Below are 25,107 nucleotides of genomic sequence, written 5' to 3'. Positions count from 1 at the left end.
TTGTAGTACTAAGGATTTTTAAATTTAGATAAAGAAAAAGGTTGCTTTTTAGAATTTAAGTGAGAATATTGGTACTGACAGCGTTAAAATATGTGGGTCCTTTTTTTATGGAAATAGGTATGAATTTATGTTTCATTTATATTTTATACTTTAAGACAATAAAGATTAGGTTATAGAAGGAAGTCAAATTAACATGGAAAATGACATTGTTATGATGCCATGATTTCTAACTCAAGAAGTAGATTTTTGCTTAGGGAATCAAACTGATCTAAACTGATCCAAGAATTATGAAAGTAAGATTGGATAGCTCTGTTTAGCTTACTTCATCCCCTCATCTCGGTCAGTGATCGAAAGTCTTAATTCATCAGCTTCTGTGGTCATTTTAGGTCATTTGAGGAAGGGAGCCACATTACTCATGGGATTTGGGTTTGCCATGGTGGAGGGGGTGGGAGGTCAGAGACAGGTCCTGGTGGATGTGGTCTGCCAGGTGAGCCCAGGGCCAAGAGCTGAATGGGATCCGTGTGTATATAAGGAGGCTAAGACATCCAGGTCCCTCATCTTAGTTCCTTGGAGGTTTACGTGGAGTTATCAAGTATCCAGTACTTTTTTATTAATTACAAAATTTCAAATGTATACAAACTCAGGATAACTGGATAATGACCCCACATCCCCATTGCTCAGCTCCTAGCATTATCTAGATCTTGTCCTGCTTGTTTCATCTGTTTTCTCTTTCCTATTTTTAGCCAAAGTGTTTTAAAACAAATTTTTCACATCATTGCTCTTATCCCCTCATTCTTTAGTAGGCATCCCTAAAATGTGGTTGCCTGATTTCAACTCTCCCTCTTTTCCATCTTCTCTGATGCTGCTTGGGTATGCAGAAGCTGTGAAAGGGAAAGATCTACTAAATTAAGCATAGTTATGCAGTTCAGTAATTCTACAATGAAGAAATAATATTTTTAATTTTTCTCTATTATGCTATCAGTTTTAATTTTTTTTTTTTTTTTTTTTTTTGAGACGGAGTTTCGCTCTTGTTACCCAGGCTGGAGTGCCATGGCGCGATCTTGGCTCACCGCAACCTCCGCCTCTTGGGCTCAGGCAATTCTCCTGCCTCAGCCTCCTGAGTAGCTGGGATTACAGGCACGCGCCACCATGCCCAGCTAATTTTTTTGTATTTTTAGGAGAGACAGGGTTTCACCATGTTGACCAGGATGGTCTCGATCTCTTTACCTCGTGATCCACCCGCCTCGGCCTCCCAAAGTGCTGGGATTACAGGTTTGAGCCACCGCGCCCGGCCCTGCTATCACTTTTAACTCCTCATATAAGAAATGTGTTAACTGTGAACAAGTCATTTAGTGTCTACATTTGTTTCTTCTCTTCAGTATGTTGTAATAAAATTAGCTCATACTTAATTTGCATGGATAATTGAAGGATCCATGAGATATTGCCTCTTTTTTGCCGTAAGTCAGTAGTCAAGTATTCCTACAGAAAAGGAGAAAGACGCTCTTGGCAACGACACTCTGCTCTTGTCCAGAGGTCTTTATCTTCTCTCTGATTCATTGATTTCTCAGAGTAATTGTTTAATATATTTACAAAAATTTTCCATTAGCATTTCTTTTTTAGCACTTGTAATGTTTTGTAGAATCTTGTCACAGTGAGTTTATTTCATATCCAGGCTCCAGAATTCTCAGTCAATTGAGTGTGTTAATGTATAGGTAATTTCTTGAGATTTGTAGCTTGATTTTTGAAATAAATATCACATTCAAAAGATACATAGCTTGTTAGAGAGACAGATAAGGAGTACTGGTGCTGAATTTTTCCAGTTCATGATAAATGCCACCCTCTTTATTTGAATACCTTTGGGCATGTCTCAAAGTTTGATACCTTCAAAATAACTCACCGATACCCTAAGATCCTCAAGTTGTTATTCTGCCGAATGATCAATTAGAATGATGTCAGTCAGCCAAAACTGAAAGTGTAAAGTGACTCTCAAAAATCTTTGACTATCAGTAGAGAGAGTGCGTGTTGTATATAAATCTAAACATGGTTCTGAGCAGACATCTGAAAAGATTTTTAGATCATTCTGAAAGGGAATAGGGAAGACCTTAGTTTAACTATCACGCAGTATGATTTAGGATCCTGCTCATATAATGCATTGCCTGCATAGCAGAATTTCTTTGTAAATTTCAGCTGCATATTAATAATAATGTGTGCGAATTGCCTGTCAGCTTTAGTCCTATCATTATTCCATTACGTCTTTATAACTTATTTTACATCATTTTAGATATTACAAAATTTGCATTCTGGGATTCCATGGAAATAACATCTTTCAAGAATTTTTGAGCACTTAATGAAGATTCCACAGTGTTCACATCTATAAAATGAACATTTATGGTATTGCACCAGCATGATAAGGCCTCTTGTTAATCTGAAATGCTGTTATTCTGTTGATTAAAACGATACTATTTGTTAAAAATACCAATGGCACTTTTTTTGGTCATGGTGCCAGAAGTGCATTTATTGTGACATTTTACTTTACTTAGTCTTCCATTAAAATTCAAGCACCCTTGGGAGAAAATATGCATTAAATCTTTATCATCTATTAACACCTTGGAAAAATTGCTTTTTAGGTAACTAGTTGTCATATTAGAAAACCGACAGGACTTGACACAACTGGATCATAAAAGGGAGAAGGACTGATTCCAGAAAACAAAGGAGTTGGAAGAGACTTTGTGACTTGCAAACTCAAAATGCCTCCAGGGAACCACTGGGTTCATATAAGAGTACATAGTGGTGAACTGAAGAAAATAGGCTTATGGTGCATATACTGTTCCTCTCTAATTATGGTGAATTTTAGCCTTATTCTTTTTTAAATGAAACTGTAATTCAGGGGTTAAACAGGATGGACAAAGAAAAACATCAGAATCATAATTTTATGGCCTCTGTTATATTACATGGGATGCCATAGATGAAAGACTGTTTCAGACCGATCCCCCAAAAGGAATCCTATTGAGAGCAGATGAGAACACTGAGAATTTGAGAGTAGAAGGGTGCTAAAAAGAAAGAGATCCATAAAGATTAAGAGCACTTTCTTGACATTGCTTATACCCAACCCCACCTTTACGAATAGGCAAATTGGATACGTCCACTCTCCTTCGTGGTTGATCAACAGGGGTGTGCATCAGAATTACCTGCATAGCTTTGCCAAACTACATCTGCAACTATCCACACCTCACCACAAACCAAGATTTTGATTCAGTAAGTCTGCTTTGGAGTTGGTTGAGTAATTTGGAAAAAAACAAAAACAAAAACAAAAACACAAACAAAAAAAACCCACCTCATTTTGGTTCAGCTGTACATGTGCAATTGCAGACCTGTGGAAGTACAGGTTTCCAGTTTACTCTTTGAAATATGAGAGTAACTCTGCTCTCAGAATAATTCCTTCAGGGCCAGTCACGTGGCTCATGCCTGTAATCCTAGCACTTTGGGAGGCCGAGGCGGGCAGATTGCCTGAGTTCAGGAGCTTGAGACCAGCCCAGGCAACATGATGAAACCCCGTCTCTACTACAGTACAATAAATTAGCTGGGCGTGGTGGCATGCGCCTGTAATCCCAGCTACTTGGGAAGCTGAGGCAGGAGAATCGCTTGAACCCAAAAAGTGGAGGGTTCAGTGAGGTGAGGTCCTGCCAGTGCACTGCAGCCTGGGCAACAGAGGGAGACTCTGTCTCAAAAAAAAAAAAAAAAATTGCTCAGATGCGTGACTACATTGCAGTTTGGCACATTTAAGTTTCCAAAGTGAATTATTTCATTCCATAAAAGAATGTAGAAAAGCAACATACATAATTAAAGAGTTGGAAATAGATTTCATGAGGAAAGATGGAAGAGTTATATAAAGCCTGAGCAGTTGGCAACTTCAGGTACAGCAAAGCTAGTGTTAAGAAGGCACATAATACAAAATATAAAAGAATTAGCTGGACATGGTGGTACATGCCTGTAGTTCTATCTACTTGGGAGACTGAGGCGGGAGACTCACTTCAGCACAGGAATTGAAGGCTACAGTGAGCTTTGATTGTGTCACCACAATCCAGCCTGGGTGACAGAGTGAGACTTTATCCCTAAAAACAAAAATAAAAAGACACATAATTATTTCTGATTGGACTATAATAAACATCAAATTGTATCACTTAAATTATAATCATACAGACAATAAAAATTGATACAGCACCATAAAAATATTTGCTTGTCCTGCTTTCCCATAAAGACTTCACACTGCATATGAATTTTTATTTTAATAAACGCAGTTCAGGATTAATCACTAACAATACAACAGTAAGCCTGCAATAGAGCAGATGGGATCAATTTGTTGTAAAGAAATAAGAATTTCCTAACAGAAAAAGTTGTTGGACATTTAGTATGACTAGAGAAGTTTGCAGAATTTCCATCATTGCAGAATAAAAAATCTGAGTTAAAATGAGTAGCTGGCTATCTTAAATAGTTTACATGTGATACTTACTAGAGAAACCATGCTGAATTCTTTCAGTGACATACAGATTCTGATATTCCTCATTTTAATAAACATTTTGCCATATTATACTTCCACTTTGGGCAAGGTTAGATGCAAGTACAATTAAGGAGGGTCCATTTTTTCCCAATTTGTTGGCTGATATTTTCCTAATATTTTCTAAGGTCAATCGGTCATTATCATTCCCATCCTAGTCAGTGACTGTTTTGTTGACACATGTCTCCATGACTCCATTTTTGACTTTTAATTTGACTTTCATCTTGGACCACACTTACTCAAAAAATATACTCTGCAGAAGAAATCTTTAAATGTGTATGTGATTTCTTTCACTGCTAAGAAGAATCATGATGTTAACATTTACTGAGGTTGACTGTGTGGCAGAGACTATACTAAATGTTTTACCTGGATTATCTCATGGATCCACACCTGATACCGCAGAGCTGTGAGTTACGGCTCTATCCCTTCTTAGCAGAGGACAGACAGGCTCAGGGAGCTCAGAAAATGTGTCCACAGCAAGATGGGTAAGAAGGGATGTTGTTGGGATCAACAGGCTGGGTCAGTCTGACTGCAAAGTTTTTTTTTTTTTTTTTGAGAGAGTCTTGCTCTGTTGCCCAGACTGGAGTGCAGTGGCACAATCTCAGCTTACTGCAGGCTCTGCCTCCCAGGTTCATATGATTCTCCTGGCTCAGCTTCTCGAGTAGCTGAGACTACAGGCATGCGCCACCATGCCCAGCTAATTTATATGTATATTTAGTAGAGATTGAGTTTCACCATATTGGCTAAACTGGTCTCAAACTCCTGACTCAGGCAATCTGCCCACCTCAGCCTCTCAAAGTGCTGGGATTACAGGGGTGAGCCACTGCGCCCGGGCTAACTCCAGACTTCAGAGACAGAGATAGATTGTGCTTTTGTATTAGTGATTTCCAGTTGAGAATTAACAGCTCCCTCTAATTCACTTCTCTTTGGAAACTTCTTTCATTAAGTTCCAACATTGTTGTGGGGAACAATAAAATGTCTTTAGACACTACGTCTCAATCTTGACCACACTTTGGAATTACCTGAGAGTTTTCAGAAAAACACTGGGCCTTGAACTTCTCATCTCAACTGATTCCCCTGCCTTGGCTTCCCAAAGTGCTGGGGTTACAGGCATGAGTTACCACACCCGGCCCCCCAAAATACTGGGGTCACACCCTCAGGTGTTCTGTGTTCATGGAGTATAGCCTAGACATGGGGATTTTTAAAAACCCCAGATTATTCTAATGTACAGCAGAGTTTGAGGATTCCTATTTTGGAACAATGCAAAATTTTAAATTCTAAATTCTCATCTTTCTTTTAGTAAAAAAGTAATGTTTTTATTATGGAAGTAGTGCATATTTGCTTTAGAAACTACAGAGAGGCTGGGCATGGTGATTTACACCCGTGATCCCAGCACTTTGGGAGGCTGAAGTTAGAGGATGGCTTGAAGCCAGGAGACAGACACCAGCCTGGGCAACATAGGGAGACCCCATCTCTACAAAACTAAGAATAAATTAGCTGCATGAGGTGGCACATACCTGTGGTCCCAGTTACTCAGGAGGCTGAGGTAGGAGGATCATGTGAGCACAGGAGGTTGAGGCTGCAGTGAGGTGTGATTGAGCCACTGTACTCTAGCCTGGGCAGCAAAGCAAGACCCTATCTCAAAAAACATAACAAAACCACAGCCAAAAAAAGTTATGATTAAAATTACCTGTCATCCTTTCACTGAGAGGTAATAGTGTAGTGTTTAGCTATGTATATAGTTTTTTGCCCTGTGCACGTTTATAGATTTGACATCTTACCAACAATATCATTCTTCTATAGATTTTTATATTTAATGCAAAATTGTTTTATGTCTGTTTTATGTATTTATATGCATTGCCAGACTGAGAAATTTTTTAACTCTTACATAATGGTGTTGTTGGATCAATCCTTATAGGCCAGTAACTCCCAAAGTGGGGCAATATTTCTGTTAATGGAGAGTTTGTGTATTATCTGAGTTAGCACTTAGGGAAGTGATTTAGATGTCTGTCCTTTGGGCCCCATCTTCTGTAGTTCTTTTTTAGGCAAGTAAGTCCTTGGTTTACTTCTTCTCTTCCTTGTAGCCTCTTTAAGGCAAAGTCCACGCGGTTTTTATCCCTGGGTCCTGGCATGTAGTACATGCTCAATAAATTCTTGAATGGATGAACAGACAGGCAGATGTCTCCCAGAATCTGAGGCGGGGATGGTGGTTATAGTTTGAAAAAATTACTTAAGTTCAGGTCTGTCTGAAAAAAAAGAATGATTGGTGAATATGGTGGTAGGAAGGGACAGAGTGGGGTTGAGATAAGGACAAGGACTAGGAGACATTTTAGGACAGGTGAGCTTCAGCTCTTCCAGGAAAAGTAAAACATCTTCTAGTTTCAGAAATGTCCTGCACCTGTCCTCCTCCCCAGGCCTGGTTTTCACTGGTGAATAACCCCTCCCCCGCGGTATGGTAGAGGGATTGTGTTCTATCCTTCCACCTCCCCTGTCTTACTCACTTGTAGGACATCTTATTCTCAAAATAAGAACTAAATACATTTTGGAGTTTGCTCCTTCCCGGGTATGTTCTAATAAAGATTTCGATGAGAAGCTGCTGCAGTATAATGCATTTCAGCTAGGGATAACCAGAGCCTGTCCGTCAACAGCTGTGTCTGTCCCATCCTTTCCGAGGAAGGTCTGGGATGAGGAATAATTTACATAAAAGGTGGGAGGGGACTAGAGCATTGAAGGACTGCTGAGGGATTCCCCGAGGAAGGAAGAGGTCCATGTGGGAAGCGTTAAGGGTTTGTTGGTAAGCCAGGCTCGTCTAGTGAGCCCAGACAACTCTGGACTGCTCACTGAGGTGTTTTTGGCACTGCAGCCACAAATCCAGTATGATTTCTTTTTCATATTGACTTCTTATAATGTCACTTTATAATCAGTAGATTTCTTAATCACAAGGCCTATAAATCAGAAGAATTTTGCCTTTGAAAAATGTAACTGTATTAAATGTGCTATGATTTTTCCTTGCTCTTTACGGTTCACTTTAAAACAAGTTTTTATTGAAAAGGAGAAATCGCAAATGCATGCATTTTACTTTATTGGTATATAAACACACATGATTATATTGCTGAAATCATTTAGAATTGAGGCATTTTTGTAATTCCAAGTATGCAAAGAAAAATTAGAAGCTGTTCTTTATCCTTTCTCCCCTTTTTGTTGAATTCACAATGACTTTACAGACATTTAATGTAAAGGCACTAAAGACAGTTAAAACCGTTAGTCATCATGCTTTACTTAGAATTCAGCAAAGAACACAGTTAAAGAACAAAATAGCAAGCCTGGTTTATTTATCTGAATAATGCTTGTCTCATGATACTTTATCTCATATGAGGGAAGGAGAGGGAATCCTTTGAGTTACATCGTATAAGGTAGCAAAAAACAAATACAGTAAATGCTAGAGACAATATTTATTCAGAAAACATCAGTGAGTCCAGTGAAACTTGGAGACTGTGAAATGCTGTGCCAGTCATTAGAGCCAGGAGTATATTATGATTTAATGGTACCTCTCTGCTGCATCTCGTGAGCTGTCCTAGAAAAACATTTTGAAGCAATAAAGCATCCATTTGGCTCCTAAGTAATGAGAGGCATTGTTCTTTGCATTAACTATTTATTCAGGAAGAGAAGTGACCAACTGTTAATAAGCTTTATCCAAAGAGGGTCGTGGAAAACAAGAAAATGCAAAAGTGAGGTTCTCTTCAGTTTCATATGCAATTAACAAATATCCAGAGCTGACTGACTGGTGCTCCTCTTCCATGTGACTTTTGGCTGGCTGTATTTAAGGGTGAGTGCCTGTCAGATGTATTCAAAGCTTCTGGGTTCTGTAGCCTAAACCCATGACAAATGAGAGGCGGCAGTGACTCGTGAGTAGCTAAGACTGGATTAATCTCTCTATTGTTTTGAATAATGGACTTATTTTTTTAAGATGAATAGTAATGGTTTAGGCTTTTACTAGTTTACTCCTTTTGGGAAGGATTCCTTCTTTTTCTTTGTTTTAGATGATTATTACTTTTCATTACTTGTGAAATCTGCTCTATAATGCAATGTGATGTTTAGACCTATGTGATCAAGAGGCTTTTAACTTGAGAAAAATTCTTATTTGCTATATAAATAGATATATGCTTTATTCTTTGGAAATAGTTTCTAGGTACGAATGCAACATTTTGCTCTTGTTCTGCGAGTAAATAAATGACCTCTTCTTGACAGTAAATGGGTAGGATTTAGTACTTCAAGATTACAACCAGAATATTGTATTTACAAATAAATAGGGGCTTCTTTCAAGTCGTTTCGGAATCTTACTTTGAAGCAGTTTGGTGTTATGACAGCATGAAGTTTTCAGTTCATTTGCTTTAAGGTCCTTAATGTAATTAAGTTGCCTTTTTAATGACATGACAAAAGGTGAAAGTTGCAATTATTTTCTTCCCTAAAGCCAACAAAAGGATGTTTATGGTAATTCTTCATCCCTGCTCTCACTAAATAGTAGTACAGTAGAGTTCTATACAATGGGGGAAGAATCTTCATAAATCATTAAAATAGGCAGTAGAAATGATACGTAAATTCAGTTTATTTAAATATTAACAGAATATTCTTGATACGGTAATAAGTCAATTAGGTGGTCAGGGGCAGTGGCTCACGCCTGTAATCCCAGCATTTTGGGAGGCCCAGGTGGGCAGATCACGAGGTCAAGAGATTGAGGCCACCCTGGCCAACATGGTGAAACCCCATATTTACCAGAAAAAAAAAAAAAAAGGAAATGATTTAGTATTGCATTCCTTTGATTTTTAATTTAAAAATATTTGCCATATTGAAAATTATGTATTCCTGCTAAGCTTACTATGAATCATTTTGAAGTATATTTAAAATCAGTTTTCAAGATATATTCCATAGAATAAGAATGCATTGTTTATTTGGGTTCATAGCCTTAGGAAAAAGAACTAAAGAGCCCAAGTCAGTAGCAAAAGAATCAAAGACAGAAAAACTCCTTAGGCTTTTTCTTTCCTAGACCACATTATTTCTATATACAGAGGACAAAAGCATAAGAAATAAAGGCTCAGGTTAGAAATGGAATTACCTCAGAATATGTTAGGTTTTACGGCAATCTTTCTCTTTGGGTATTAACAATCATTAGACTGGATTATCCCTTTCAGATCATCACTCCATTCAGAAGGCTAATGCTGTGTGCTGAGAACAGAAAGGAGATGGAAGATTGGATCAGCTCACTGAAGTCTGTACAGACCAGAGAACCTTATGAGGTAAAATAGCATCTTTTCTTTCATCTCATGTTCTTAGAGAATAAATATTAACCGAAGGGCTAGAGCTCTACCGTGCAAACATAAGTATGTGTAAACTCATTCGGCAACTTGTTTAAACCAGATTTTGAACTTCTTAGCTTAAAGCGAAGTGCTTTGGTTTTAAAAGTGATAGATGTGAACATCTGACTATAACTATATGCATTCCAAACAGCTCAGCATCTGTAGTCTTGTTTGCTGGTTTGGCACATCTGTCCTCACATCTCATTTCCAGGTGGCCCAGTTTAATGTGGAACATTTCTCAGGGATGCACAACTGGTACGCCTGCTCCCATGCCCGACCCACCTTCTGTAACGTGTGCAGAGAAAGTCTTTCCGGAGTCACGTCCCACGGCCTGTCCTGCGAAGGTACTGTAGCACCTAGCATGTGTTTCTCACAGCAGTGACCATACTGTCGACATGCTGGCACTGGTTTCATTGTAGCTTAAAATTGAGCTCTCCACATATAGGACTAGCTTGAGAAATACTTTTGCTCAGGAAAAAAATAACACAGTCATTTAAGGACACATAAGTCAAAATACAGCATTTTACCCTCAAGAAACTAGGAAGTACTATCTAAAAAAAAAAAAAAAAATCTCTGGACCTTGTAATAATCATTCTGGTATTCTTTATTCTGGTTGATTATGGAGAGCAAAACTTTTTGTGAGGACAGTATTTACTCTTTGGCAGAATTTCTGATTGTTAATTATATTGCATTGTTTTAAATATTGTTTTCTTTCATTTCATTTGTTTAAATAGATATCATCCTTTCTAATTTCTTTAAAATTTTCTAAAAATAAGGGCTATGCTGTTGTTATTCTGTTTTGTTTTGAGAAAGGGTCTCTCTCTGTCACCCGCCCTGGAGTGCAGTGGCATGATCAAGTCTCACTGCAGCTTCAGCCTCTTGGGCTCAAGCGATCCTCCTACCTCAGTCTCCCCAGTAGCTGGGACTACAGTCAAGCACCATCATACCTGGCTAATTTTTTTTCTGTAAGTTTCTAAAGACAGGGTCTCACTATATTGCCCAGGCTGGTCTCAAACTCCTGGGCTCAAGCAGTCCTCCCACATTGGCCTCCCAAAGTGCTGGGATTAGAGGCATGAACAGATTTGTGAGTTATTGTTAATATAAGAGCAGTGACTGCCAATGGCATATTCCTTAATAATTGCCCACAGAAAACTTATAACTTCTTTAGATTTACTTCATGCTTCAGTGATTATACTGTTGTATACTACTTTTTAAAGTATATATAATAATACCAGCTTTTTTCTCAAATCCAAACATTGAAGTAATTTGGAATATCATTTATAATTAAGTAATAAAGTAGTAATAGAGTCACAGCCTTAATTGATTTTGAACTATAAAATCTGCACTATGTCATTGTTTCAACTATTGAATATGATATAGCATAGTGGTTAAGACTACAGTTCTTCAGTTAAACCCTTTTCCACTTCCATCATTTCAAACTATAACCAGGAAAAGTAGTTCAACTCACTTAGACTTTCCTCACCTCATCGTTAAGATGGGGATAATAGTCATTTATGCCTCATAGAATCACTATAAAAACTAAATGAGAGAATACATACAATAAAACTACTTATCTAGTGAAATAAATTGTAAGAAGTTTGTAACTGTGTTTTATAAGAAACTTACCAAGTAGATAACTAGAAATTTGCATCATGGGCCTCATACATTAAAATTCATGAAGGAGAAAATTTGAAGAAAGCATTAAACATTTCTTTTTAGACTTAAAGAATGGTTCCGTAAGAGATGTGATTGGCCTTTATATGAGTTTAGTAATTAATCTAAAAGGGTTCACATAGAGCTGAATAACTCCTACCAGGTCTGTAATATTATATGGTATTATTTTAAAGATTTTACTAAAATTGTTACTGCAAAAATGCTAAAAAGACAACACATCTGAGACACTCTGTGGTACCCTTCTGATTTGAGGGTTATACATTATTAAATATATTTATTTAAAAATTGTGTCAGTAGTGGAATTACTGAATATTTTCTAGGCATTTTTAAAAAATGAAAATTATATTAGTTGGTGAGAATAAGAAACTTAAAAGTCTTTAAATAAATTTGTTATATTCTATAAATAATGTAATTTTCAGGACTTTTAAAAAAGTCTCAATTATCGGATTAAAATTTTTTTTAGACAAGTATATATTAATATTCATTTCCTTTGTTGGTAAAAAATTTTTTAATCTGCAGTATCTTACCTATTAGTATTTTCAGAACTGTAGCAGAAGATTTAAAAAATCCCAAGGGTTTTATAAATTTTAAAAATTGCCTTTTTATGTTTTACGAGAATATGGTTATTCTGGATATTTTTATCATAAAGTCATACTTACACTTTTGAAAACCCCCTAAAATCTGAATAAGCAGCTTACTTGATAAAACTAAAAACATTAGATCAAGAGGCTTTAAATATTATAAGAGATGCAAATATAATAATTTGTTCAATAGTGACTATGAATAACTTTATATTAGCATAGAATTCAGCTTCCAGTGTGTGAAGCCTTCACTACCTTTACTAGCCTTTCTAACCTCATTTCCACAATAAAGTGAATCTTCATGACAACAGTTTTGTAATTTTTGCATTTTTAGTAGAGGCAGGGTTTCATCATGTTGGCCAGGATGGTCTTGATCTCCTGACCTCCTCATCATCCCACCTTGACTTCCCAAAGTGTTGGGATTACAGGCGTGAGCCACTGCACATGGCCTCAAGTGAAGTATTGTTTTTATGAAGTCTGTGTTCGAGTTACACATTTTTAACAAAAATGGTGGAAGGGAAAGAATTTTTCCAGGTACACAAAAGAGAAGGTAAACAAAACATTTCCAATGTGTATAGATGAATTTTTTTTTTTTTTTTCGCTGAGACAGAGTCTCACTCTGTCGCCCAGGCTGGAGTGCAGTGGCATGATCTCAGCTCAATGGCTTAAGCAATTCTTATACCTCATAAGAGTCCCGAATAGCTGGGATTATAGGCATGTGCCATTACACCGGCTAATTTTTTTTATTTTTAGTAGAGATGGTGTTTCACCTTGTTGATCTGGCTGATCTCAAACTCCTAACCTCAGGTGATCCCCCCACCTTGGCTTCCCAGTGTGTTGGGATTACAGGCGTGAGCCACTGTTCTGGCCTAGCCTAATATTTTTCAAGGATAAACCTGCTCAGTTTAACTGTCCATTTATACATAGACTAGTCATTATACATGAAGCATTTTGAACATTTGTCTAAAGACATCTTAGTTATTGTACCTGAAGCTTTTGTTTTCATTTTATATAAAAGTAAGACACTTTCAAGAGAATGGTGTGTAATGCAAAATTTGTTATCAAATGACTTCAAAATCCAGAAAATCACATGAAAAGGAGACACCTTGCATTTAAATTTAGCAACACTTACCTTATTATGTTTCCATTGAAATGATCTTTAATTTTAACTGTTTAGCTAAAAAATTGGGAACTGATATACCATCAGTGTCCACTAACACTTGAATAATTTCCTTAGAGAGATAAATGTATTTAATAATTGTCGAGTTCTGATTTTCATAGCATGGTTAATTTTTCAAATAACCTGTAGTTGTTTTTACATATATGTGCTGCTTTTTTTTCCTAGTTTTTTCCTCCAATTTCTCTTTTATAAGTTTTTTTTTTTTTTTTTAAATAATAGGACTGGGAAGCCTGAAGTGACAATATCACTTCATCATCCTTTCTTTCTACAGTTGATCATTTAGTCATCTCAGCATAATACTTTCCAAAGATAGCGCCGTGTTTGTGACCCTCACCAACTGATTTTCCATGGTGTCTGGCTATCTCATTGGTATACTTGCACTTTACAGCCCCTCTGGATCAACTTTATCTTACTGACATTTTCAGACTTAATAATCATTATTTTATGTGTATAGGAAAATACAAATATCAGAAGCATACAACATGATGAATTTTCACCAATTAAACACGTTTGTGTAATCAGCACCCACATTTAAAAATAGGATGTCACCAGCAGACCTGCTACCAAATTTTATTTTCTTCTCTGTCTACCTCTCTTCTGTATGCGTGTTGTCTGCCTTCTCAAGCAGTAATTCTTTCGCATTCATTTCTTTTCTGTTCCTCTAAGTAGCAGTCTACTTAGAGCTCGATAAAAGCGCTTCACAAATACGTAGCCATATTTGTTTTCTAGAATACCATTACTATTGTTGCAGAATAATTTAATCTTTTAAATATATTTGTTTTCTTCTGCTTCCTCCCTGCCTTTTAAAATTTTATGTTGTGATTTCCTTTAATTATTGGTCCAAAAGTACTTATCCACTTAAAAGTAGTTGCTCTTTTTTTTTTTTTTTAGTGTGTAAATTCAAGGCTCACAAAAGATGTGCAGTGAGAGCAACAAATAACTGTAAATGGACTACCCTGGCCTCCATCGGGAAGGACATTATAGAAGATGAAGATGGCGTAAGCGGCTGCCCTGTCTCTGGTCTCTTCCCCGTAGCTCCTCTTTTATGTTATTCTTGCAGAAGGCTGGTGATAGATAAGTAGGAATAGTTATTACTAGGATTTAAGAGAGGGTTTGGTTGATTCTGAGTTTTTATTTTTAATTCAATCCTTCATAGCTTTCTTTAGTGCTTGGATTTTGAAGGAAATCTGTCATGAATAGGGCTTAGAAGTGGCCAGTGCTGGGCTGTTGTCACCCTTTGTCTGATGAACTCTGGGATGTTCTTTATGGCTTAGCTGAGATGTCCACTCTTCAGACTTTGGGGCTGCCTCTCAACAGTACACATCCTCTTTCAAAACCCCGCCTCCATTGCGCCATGCATATGTGTTTCTGGTAGTGCTTAGTGATCACTTTATTGTAATCCCTTTACATGCCTCAGCTAAACCTCTACCTGAACCCTGAAGGGCACAGCTTTTACCTTACTTTTATATTCCTCAAAGGTTCGGGCATAATAGATGCTTAATCAACATGGGGTAAATGAGTGAATGCTATGCATGGCACACACTATAGAGCCCCTAGAGTGAGAAATGAACCAAAATCTCCCCTGGGGTGAGGTTGGTGTCCGCCAGTCTTCACCTGGCTGCCCTTCTTCCCTCTCCACAGCTCGCGATGCCTCACCAGTGGCTCGAGGGCAACCTGCCTGTGAGTGCCAAGTGTGCCGTCTGCGACAAAACATGTGGCAGTGTTCTCCGTCTACAGGATTGGAAATGCCTTTGGTGTAAGACAATGGTGAGGGTTTTGGAATCAGTTCATCGTTTTTAATTAGCTTCTTTCCCTAACTTTGTCATCCACGTGGGTTAGAGGCAAGGCAAAGAATTGATGACAGAGCTGAGCCTGGTAGCATACACAGCCCGCGATGACATTCTTCTTTCCTTATGGTATAGTCCTCCCAGTCTGGTCATTTTTTCAAATGCCCTGTAAAACTTACTCTTGTTCATTCATTTCCTGTGCCTCAGGATCTCTTACCCATAGTTTTATTGTTTTTTAATTTTGCTTTGTCAACATAGTGGTTTGCTATGTTTGGGCCTATTTTACTACTTGGAAGCCCCTTTATGGTATGTCACCAAATTTTGGTTGACATGCAAAATGTAAATTTGCTGCAACCCCGTCAGCGCTCTCGGACAGAGGTGAAAAGCACTTGCAGCCTAACATGAAGCCAGCAGCTGATTACTGATGCCAGCTATGGTGAGGATGGGGCCGCTGAACTGTGTGAGGACAGGCAGAGTAGGAAGGAGGCCATGCAGACAGTGGCATGGGGTTGAAAGACTGCAGCATGAGGAGGCCATGGCTGTGAGTGCTCATCTTAGCACTGAGCGATGCTCTCCTACAATGACAGTGATTGCCTTGCATGGGGGCTGCCTTATTTGGTGGTTTTGAGTCTTGTCTTTTAACATTGCTGGCTGAAATTTGGAGGCCATCCTCAAATGTTAACATGTGGATAAACTATTGTTTTTGGTATGCAGAGTGTTCATCAGCAAATGTAAGAGATGTGTGATGTGTTGCTTTCCTAATCAATGAGACTGTCTGATAGGCCACAAAGGAAAATAAGCCCTACAGCCTTTGAGTTAGGCCCAATAGGTAATCTGTGTTTCTCCTCTTTGTCCTCATGCTTTTGTTATTCTTCATTGATTACCTCTTTTACTAGCCTTAGATGTGTTATTAATACTTTTTCTCTTATTTAATCTACTATATAGACTGTAGCAGATATCTTTCTTTAGAATCTTAGTGCAAGCCTAACCCCTAAAATCCTCTTATGCCATTTTTTTATGTTAAAAGAGTTCTACTCATAAACGAGATTTTAAATCATCATCCCACCTCAGATTTCTTCTTGAGCGGACAACCATTGGTAGCAAGTTTTGCTGCTGTTTTTATTAGTCTGTACATTTACTAAAGTCTGTGTCTCTACTTCTAGAGTTTCAACTGTTCACTTCCAACGTATTAGAAAGAAAACACATCATGTGTGATGAATTATTTTAGAAAGTCTTTATGTAAATTTTCTTTACCTGAAATATGTTTATCTCTACTTTAAAAAAATCAGTAGTTTTAAAACTCTGTTAACTTTAACAGTAAGAGTTAATTAGGTTTATTACTTGCTCATTCTATTCACCCCTAACTTTTAAACATTCCTTAACTAGAATAGCAGCGGTATTACAGATGGTAGAAGGAAGGATGCCTTTTTTTTCCTGGCAAACTCAAATGTCACCTTGTGACATCATTCTTGCCCCACCCTGTGTAAGTTTGACATGCTGGTTTCTGAGCTACCATCACCCTATAGCACCTCTCTTAGACTTGCACTTTCTATACACAACCATTTGCCTGTTTACATATTATTTTGCCTTTAAAATATGAGTTTCTGGTCTGGCACAGTGGGTCACGCCTGTAATCTCAGTACTTTGGGAGGCCGAGATGTGTTGATCACCTGAGGTCAGTAGTTCGAGACCAGCCTGACCAACATGGTGAAACCCCATCTCTACTAAAAATACAAAAAATTAGCTGGGCACAGTGGGGCATTCCTGTAATCCCAGCTACTTGGGATGCTTCAGCAGAAGAATTGCTTGAACCTGGGAGGTGCAGGTTGCAGTGAGCTGAGATTGCGCCATTCCACTCCAACCTGGGCAACAAGAGCAAAACGTCATCTCAAACAATTAAAAAAAAAAAAAAAAGAACGCTTGTAATCTCAGCCCTTTGGGAGGCTGAGACAGTCGGATCACCTGAGGTCCGGAGATCGAGACCAGCCTCGCTAACATGGTGAAACCCCATTTCTACTAAAAATACAGAACATTAGCCAGACATGGTGGCATGCACCTGTAATCCCAGCTACTCGGGAGGCTGAGGCAGGAGAATCACTTGAACCCGGGAGGCAGAGGTTGTAATGAGCGGAGATTGCGCCATTGCACTTCAGCTTGGGCATAAGAGCAGAACTCCATCTCAAAACAAACAAACAAACAAAAACATGAGTTTCTAACAGCAGGATATGTAGTGCCTAAAACATAGTCTATATAGTAAAACAAACAAACCAAATTTAAAAACCTGTAGCCCTGCAAGCCTAATGAATCAACTTACAATTTTTCCAGCTGTCGTCCAGGTCTGTGGACAAGTTTACGTTTTCTGTAAAAATTGTGAAGACATAATTTAATCATCTGCTTTTCTTATTTAGCATTATTATAAATTTCTTTCTGTTTCTTTCCATGGTTCTCAGACATTATAAAATTACTTTTAAAGCTGTCTGTGTGTGCTGGTTTTTCTAAAATGCATTTGTATAGTTAATTATTGCAAAGCATAAGGAAACTGTCTAAAACAGTTCATCACCAGAATTAGAATCACTATTAAATTTTAGTTATTCTTCCAAAAGTTTTGATAAATGCAGGTTTAATTATGCCTGTTTTCTAAGAGGACTAATAAAGTCATATTAAATAAGTACTTGATGAGAAATATCTTCTTTTACTGGTTAAAAGATTTAGAAGGCTCTCCAGACAAGTACACAAAGTATCCTAAATCGCCTTTGTCCTACCTAATAAGTTATCCTTGTTCTTGTTCTCAGTAGTACCTTGTATGACCATGAGATTCATTTCTACAGAAAGCACATTTACGGGGAGCCTGTGATATGCATCACTTTCCCTTATCTTACAGAGCAGCAGTCCAGCTGAGAACATAAGCATAGGTGCACCTGTACTTTTAATAACAGGGAAATGTCATAAAAGAAATGTGAATAGAAAGTTGTAGGATTGCTGCTGCAGAAAAGCAGGCACATTGCACATTTTATCTTTGTTAAATTTTATAAGAATTTGTATAAAAACAAAATAAATGTTCTGTCATCAATTTATTTAATGGGCAATGATACTGATATACTGGTTTGTCTTCCTCCTCCTCCGTCATTTCCCTTCTTTTTCTCTTTTGCTGTTTCCCTTCCTCTGCTCTCAGTCTCTTCTCTTCCTCTCTGCTTGCCCTCACCAGTTGTTCATTAACTATATATTCTTCTCTGAGATCGTTCCAAAAATTTGTTTGTGTAGACTAAAACCAAGTTTCCATTTCTAAAATGTTTAGTCATTTCCTTAATTAGAAATATTATACCATTTAGTTTATGAATTACTGAACATTTTGTGGTACAGTTGATTCTAGATTATCAATTCCTTAGATGTGATTTATAATGGCAAAACATTAATTTATTTTTATGATTCTTGAAGGTATATTTGTTTGTTGTTAGGTACATACTGCCTGCAAAGATTTATACCATCCAATATGTCCACTTGGCCAATGTAAAGTATCTATCATACCTCCAATTGCGCTAAACAGCACTGATTCCGATGGTATGTAGCAGTAGTGTAAGTATGTATATTTCTGGTATAATTAATATTGATCTGTGTATTTCTCTTTCTAGAATAACTATAACTATAATTGATTATCATGGTAGTTTTTTCTAAAATAATTCCATTTAAATTGCTGAAAATACATTCAATTTTTAAAAGAACATATTTAAGTGATAGTTGTAGAACAGCTATTAACAAATTCATGAAATTACTGTATATAAGAGTTTTAGATGGTATGTTTCAGTAAATAAAATGATTATTCTATACTGCAATACATTCTGAAAATGTTAATTTTTATGTTTTTTTCCTCTATAGTTGAAACTGCCTATTAGCATGTTTTTCTGTAATTTCATTGTAGAAATTTATATGACTATAAATGCACTTTTCCCAAAACCTTACAACGTAACTATGAAGTGCTGAGGAACCCCTTTACAATACTCGTTTTGGGATTGCATACTAATGACTTCCTTCTAAGCAAATCATATTACAAAGACTTTTACCATGTGTAATACTATGCCATTTTATATAACAGACTTGAGCAACTGTGGATTTTGGTATTCATGGGGGTGCTGGAGTCAATTCCCCAAGAATAATAGAGAGGACTGCACTATTATTAATGTCTTGCACTGATATCATGCTTTATGCTTTTCAAACTTTTTATATAATTTATGCCAATAGATATTTTAGATTAAGTTTATAAACCTCAAGATCTAAGTTTATAAATCTCAAAGGAGGTGGCATTTTTTAAACCTATGCTATTCACAACCCTCTCTCCCCACCTCAGCCCTGATTTTATTTACTATAAATCTTAAAATATTCTCTCAGGCTTCAGAAAGGAGCAGTTAAAATATTTTGAAATACTGAATATGAGTGTATGAATTCCTTGACAAATGTGAATTTGTAGACTATAATAAATTAGTTTTTCTTATAATTAAGCATAATTAAGGTAGGTGGTATATCTTAAATTATCTGTGATTAATACTTTTATCATCTTGGGTATGATTTTCATTATAGAGCATATACTTAAAATATAGGTTTGTGTGTAAATAGTTAACCTATCTCTATTTGGAGGGCTAAATTATAACTTAATACTCCAGTTTTTATAAATTTCTTTTCTCTGAATGTTTGCTAATAATTTAGAAGAGGAAGCTGTATGTATTGATCTTGGACTGTGTTTTTTTACAGGTTTCTGTAGAGCAACGTTTTCCTTCTGTGTTAGTCCTCTGTTGGTTTTCGTCAATTCTAAGAGTGGAGATAATCAGGGAGTAAAGTTCCTTCGTCGCTTTAAACAGTTGCTAAATCCGGCTCAGGTGTTTGATTTAATGAATGGAGGTCCTCATTTAGGGTAACTGATTATTGATAAATCTTACTTGAATACAATGTAGGACTAGGTGTTAAATGTGTCTGGTTTTTTAGCTCATGAAAATTACAGATTGCTCTAGATCCCTCCCTCGTTTTTGACTCACTAATTAGAAGTTTTAACATGACCTTTTGGATGGTTATACAATTGTCTTGTATAAATTCCAAAACTCTATTGAAATTTCTCAATTCCACATTTGTTTAGAAAATGTTTTAGAATATATTCTATATCAAACAATACTAACAATTTCTTCAGCTCCAGGAAAGATCAACTGTGTAAATATAGAAATAGAAAGTAATATTAGAAAATGATTTGCATGGAAAGCTGATATTTATTTATGTAATATAAATAATCAATTATCAAACCCAAGTACAGGGACTCTCATGGCTCTCAAGGGCAGTTCTTCAAGGATTTCAGACTGAGTTCACATAGATGACAAACACTTTTGTTGATGATTCTTTTCAGTTTTCTGGATGTCATGTAACTTAAAATCTGTAAGATAAAATGAACTAAGTAGTATTTTCACTGAGGGAAAATATACCTTGTGGTACTTGCAATACCTTTTTAGGGTATGCATATGATTTTTCTTAAGAGGTGATATTATGTCTTCTGAACCAGGAGCCTTCAAACCTCTGTATGATTTACTTAGGGCAACTCAGCTTTTCTCTTGGGTTTCACCATTACCTTAGAACGTGAATGCAAAAGTAGAAATGGGGATTTTCAATACCAGTGCCTGAAAAGGCGTTTTGTGTTTTGTAATGTGACACTTTCCTCTGTCTTCTCTATTTCTCTCCTTCCTTCTCTCTTGGTGCCTCTGTTTACTTTTGCCCCTAGTCTTTTTTCCTGCTTCCCTTGCCTTTATCTTGCTAAATCTCAGGCCCTTTTGGTCCCGTGAACGTTGGTCTTCTTCATTTATACCCCGCTTCTTCCTTATCTACATGTACCGCCCTCCCTTTCCTCTGCTGAGGTTCTAGAGTTTCCCCATCTAGCCTCTCTTCTCACCTTCTTTGTCTCTGCCGTGGTAGGGTAGTTTTGTCCTCCTTTCTGACACATCCATTTTATAATCCTTTGTAGTTCCATTATCTTAGTCTTGATTTATTTTTCCCATTCGTCCTCGAAGGCTCCAAGTATCTCTCTTGGTGAGACTTCCTGAGATTGTCCCTCTAATATTTTTCAGATTTTCCACAATACTTGAAGTAAGTGTACAAGGGTACATTTAGGAGCTAGGATGTGTCATTAGTTGAGATGAGGGGAAATAGAAGGATGGGCCTGAGAATAGAAGAGGGGGAGAAAAAGCTAGTTGGGAATCCTGAGAGCAGTACATTGACTTGTGTCTTTAGGAACTGCCTGAGTGTCACTCATTAGCTTCAGCACCCTAGATTCCTTACACATGGTTTGTAATTCTTAAGAATTTGTTCCTGTAATGGAAAGAGAAAAACCACCACTTCCACCATCCTGTATTACTTTACTTTTCCTGGTCTCTGATTCTTTTTTGTTTTCTTATTTCTCACTCCCATTCCTCCTCATTTTATATTCATTTCTACTTATCATTCCCTTTCCTCCTTATGATTCAGAAGTTTCCTTGAGTTAAACTTACACTTCAATGAATGTTTATGGTATAATTAACATGTAAGTAGGAGTTCTTATATTTAATCTGAACATGAATACCAATACAGAATAACCAAGAATTGAAGAAAGTGATTTTCATGTCTTTATACTAACATAAAATCCTTTTTGCTTTCAGTTTAAGATTATTTCAGAAGTTCGACAATTTCCGGATTCTTGTTTGTGGAGGCGATGGAAGTGTAGGTTGGGTTTTGTCAGAAATTGATAAGCTCAACTTGAATAAACAGGCAAGTGCTGATTATTTTACTTGCTAATTAACATGAATGCATACTAACATACTTACCAGAGAGGTGCAGAAATGCAGTAATCCCTGTTTCCCAACTCGTCTGAAAGTCACCCTGTCTCACTCTCTTTCAGTGTCAGCTGGGAGTGTTGCCTTTGGGTACAGGAAATGACCTCGCAAGAGTTCTTGGCTGGGGAGGTTCATATGATGATGACACCCAACTTCCTCAGATCCTAGAGAAATTAGAACGAGCCAGTACCAAAATGTTGGACAGGTAAAAGTGAATTCTTTTCTACAACCCGTTGGAAAATGGCACACGGAAATCATTTTTTGATGATTTATTGATAAAGACTTATTAATAAATTTTACTGACTAGAAGCTCGGAGAAGGCAGAACCTTCCTGATCTTGTGCACTGGTTCCTGCCTGAGTTGGAGAACGGGCCTATCACAGAGAATACACTCAATAAAGATGTTTTATAGTGAATGAATGAATTATGAAAAACTAGTCTGAGAAATTCATTATTTTAAATATAGAAGGCTGTGTTACTGCTATTTAAATTACAGTTCAGGTCAAAAAGCTAAAATAGTTCATTTTGTAGGGTGCCTTTTGATGAGTATAATAGGTAGCCCCCTGTCATTGTGTGGCTTCCAGAAAGCTAAAGAGGACATATAAAGGTTAGATTTGTTAGAGTATCTCCTCTTAAATACACATATTAAGAATGAATTGACCCAATAAGAACTAAATACGTTAAGATATAAATAATCCTTTCCCAGGGATAGGGAAGTATTAGGAAGACAGCTTCAAATGAAGGGACTATTACTGTGTTTATGCTATTCTTGATCACGTCTCTTAATTGCTTTCTCTCTGAATGTCTTTGTATAAAAAAGAAACTACAGTGTGTATACCCTGAGTGTTATAGAGGAGGGGTTTAGAATTTGGGCATAAGGAACAATTGGACTTAGTAACCAGTCACTCCTCAACCCCCAGTGTCAGTAGAAGACAGATGTCAAAATATCACAATCAACTTGAGGTAGCATGAATCAAAACAACTTTGATAGAATTAGTCATCTGTGGAACTCTTCCCGAAAATAACAAAATTTCATCGGGGAGCCACCAATCTGAAATGTAATTACTCTAAGATGAGCTATAACCTAATTAATTGTAACCTTGCCTATCATAAGGTAATAGTGTAACGGTTGATTCTTTTGCTGACAGAATATTTAAAAAGGGCTAGGAAGCAGAACGTTTGTCTGTGTTTATCCAAAATTACATGAGAGAGATACCCCAGTAGTTTAGGTGCATAAAAGTTTAAAATCTAATGTGCTACTGGATTCAGTCTCCAGCCTTTAAAAGAATCTGGAGGTTTAAAGAAGAAAAGGAATGAAAAAGAGAAATGGTACCTATGAATATGTCAGTTAGCTTGATTGTGGTGTATGTATATCCAAATATCAAGTTGTACACCTTAAATACATACGGCTATTTGTCAATTATACCTCATTCTGGGGAAAAAAGATTGGCAATAAATAAGTAAAATCACCATTATTTGTAAATGAGCATGGAGGGGATTTCCCAGACAATCGTCCAATTCTGTGGTTACCAAACAAAAGGGGTTATTTTAAATACTTTCTTTGTTGCAAATGTAAAGACCACTTATCCTGCTGTTAGGATTTTCATCTACCTTGGATATGTGCTTTCCCCTTGTGTGCTATAAAAATTCACTCCTCAGCTGGGCGAGGTGGCTCACCCCTGTAATCCCAACACTTTGGAATGCCAACATGGGAGGATCACTTGAGTCCAGGAGGTGGAGATTGTAGTGAGCTGTGATCACACCACTGCACTACAATCTGGGTGAAAAGAGTAAGAACGTGTCTCAACAAAATAAAAATAAAATGTCACTTCTCCAGGTGGTTAGCCAAGAAACAGCACCCCCAGGGTGAAATTCCTTGATACCTGCCGGTATGCCGAAACAAAACCGAAGACACAAACACACACGCAGATCAAAGGGGATTCAGAAACTTAAGACCTTTATTGGAAACAGGAATATCTTATGCCTCTGTTTCCTTTATTAATTTACTGTTTGTACAGAACAAGTGAAAAAAATCATTGTTTATTATTCAAAATTAGATTAGTTTTTCAGATGTGTTCGTTGATCCTCAAAACAACACTATGGGGTGGGTCAGAGAAGCATTATTTTACAAAGATGAAAATTTAGTCTTCTGGATATAATGGGAATAAAAACAACTTGTTTTTGTCTGCCTGCACTTTCTGGCTGTTTTACTTCGTGCATTATCTCATTTAATTATCGTCCTTCTCCTTGACATAGCTAATGTTGCCATCTCCATTGTACTGGTGAAAAGGTTTAGGAGGTTTTTACGTTATCTAAGTTAAATAGCTAATAAGTAATAGAACCAACATGGTAAACCACAATCCCTGCTCTGTCTAGTTTCCAGGGTGCTTTCTCAACTCTACACTCTCTCCCCGTTATATATGCACACCAGATGGTGTTTTCTAGCCTTTGCCTCTGCTTAGCTGGTACTCACATGCATCTCTTCCTCACCTTTTCATCTCTTGCTGCCACTTTCTCCTTTTTCTTTAGCTTCAACCATTTCCTATTAAGTGGGGAGGTATAGCATGGAAGGTGCAAGGAACTTAGACATTTGGGTGGAGTTCTTACCGTTTATTTAACCGTATTTTACCAGAAAAATATTTCTAGCTATAAGGAACTTGACTTTTATGTTTCTACTCGTGATTTTCCCTGTTTGGATATTTACAGAGTTATTTTTTGTTTGCTTGCATCATACCTATTTTCTGCACTAGAATGTAAGCTCCATTGGGGAAGCCTTATTCACCCTTGTGTTTCCAGACCCTGTGACTTTGAGATGCTCAGAGCAATATAGTATATCTGCTGCATGGATAAATGAATAGCTTTTGGTGTTCAAATATAAATTTCTTTAAAGCATTTTCATGTAGAGGGTTGAATAGTAGCTGTAAGTAACTAGTTTACGTATCATAACACATAATGTATGTCTGTTGGGGGGCTTTCTGGGAATTTGAATTTTATGCAAACATTTATTCTCATTAGTTTTAGTGATACACTAGGCTCTGTTTAAATATTGATCTTGGGATTTTCCTCTGGGTTCTAACACTAGCTTCAGCTGTCTTACACTGTCCTTAAAAGTCATAGTACTGCTTTTATTATGCTTTGTTT

At 37.1% G+C, this 25,107-nt stretch overlaps 1 protein-coding gene across 5 annotated transcripts in view; it reads left to right on the top strand.

Moving 5' to 3' along the window:
* The window catches only part of DGKH (diacylglycerol kinase eta), a 190,492-nt gene that overhangs the window by 105,481 nt on the left and 59,904 nt on the right, over positions 1-25,107 (top strand). For 3 of the 5 annotated variants that reach the window (XM_039473342.2, XM_074387784.1, XM_074387783.1), the window contains exons 5-12: positions 9,745-9,849; positions 10,121-10,253; positions 14,236-14,342; positions 14,986-15,111; positions 18,587-18,689; positions 19,875-20,034; positions 21,794-21,902; positions 22,033-22,172. In XM_039473342.2, coding sequence (XP_039329276.2) covers positions 9,745-9,849; positions 10,121-10,253; positions 14,236-14,342; positions 14,986-15,111; positions 18,587-18,689; positions 19,875-20,034; positions 21,794-21,902; positions 22,033-22,172 — 983 coding nt within the window. Of the gene's footprint in view, positions 1-1,145; positions 8,382-9,744; positions 9,850-10,120; positions 10,254-14,235; positions 14,343-14,985; positions 15,112-18,586; positions 18,690-19,874; positions 20,035-21,793; positions 21,903-22,032; positions 22,173-25,107 lie in introns of those variants that run through there. The other 2 variants (XM_074387785.1, XM_074387786.1) reach the window with 2 other exon arrangements.

The sequence above is a fragment of the Saimiri boliviensis genome, chromosome 16, assembly GCF_048565385.1.
Source record: "Saimiri boliviensis isolate mSaiBol1 chromosome 16, mSaiBol1.pri, whole genome shotgun sequence".
Taxonomy (NCBI): Eukaryota; Metazoa; Chordata; class Mammalia; order Primates; family Cebidae; genus Saimiri; species Saimiri boliviensis.
Note: the sequence above shows the minus strand (reverse complement) of the source record. Positions and strands in the feature narration are given on the sequence as shown.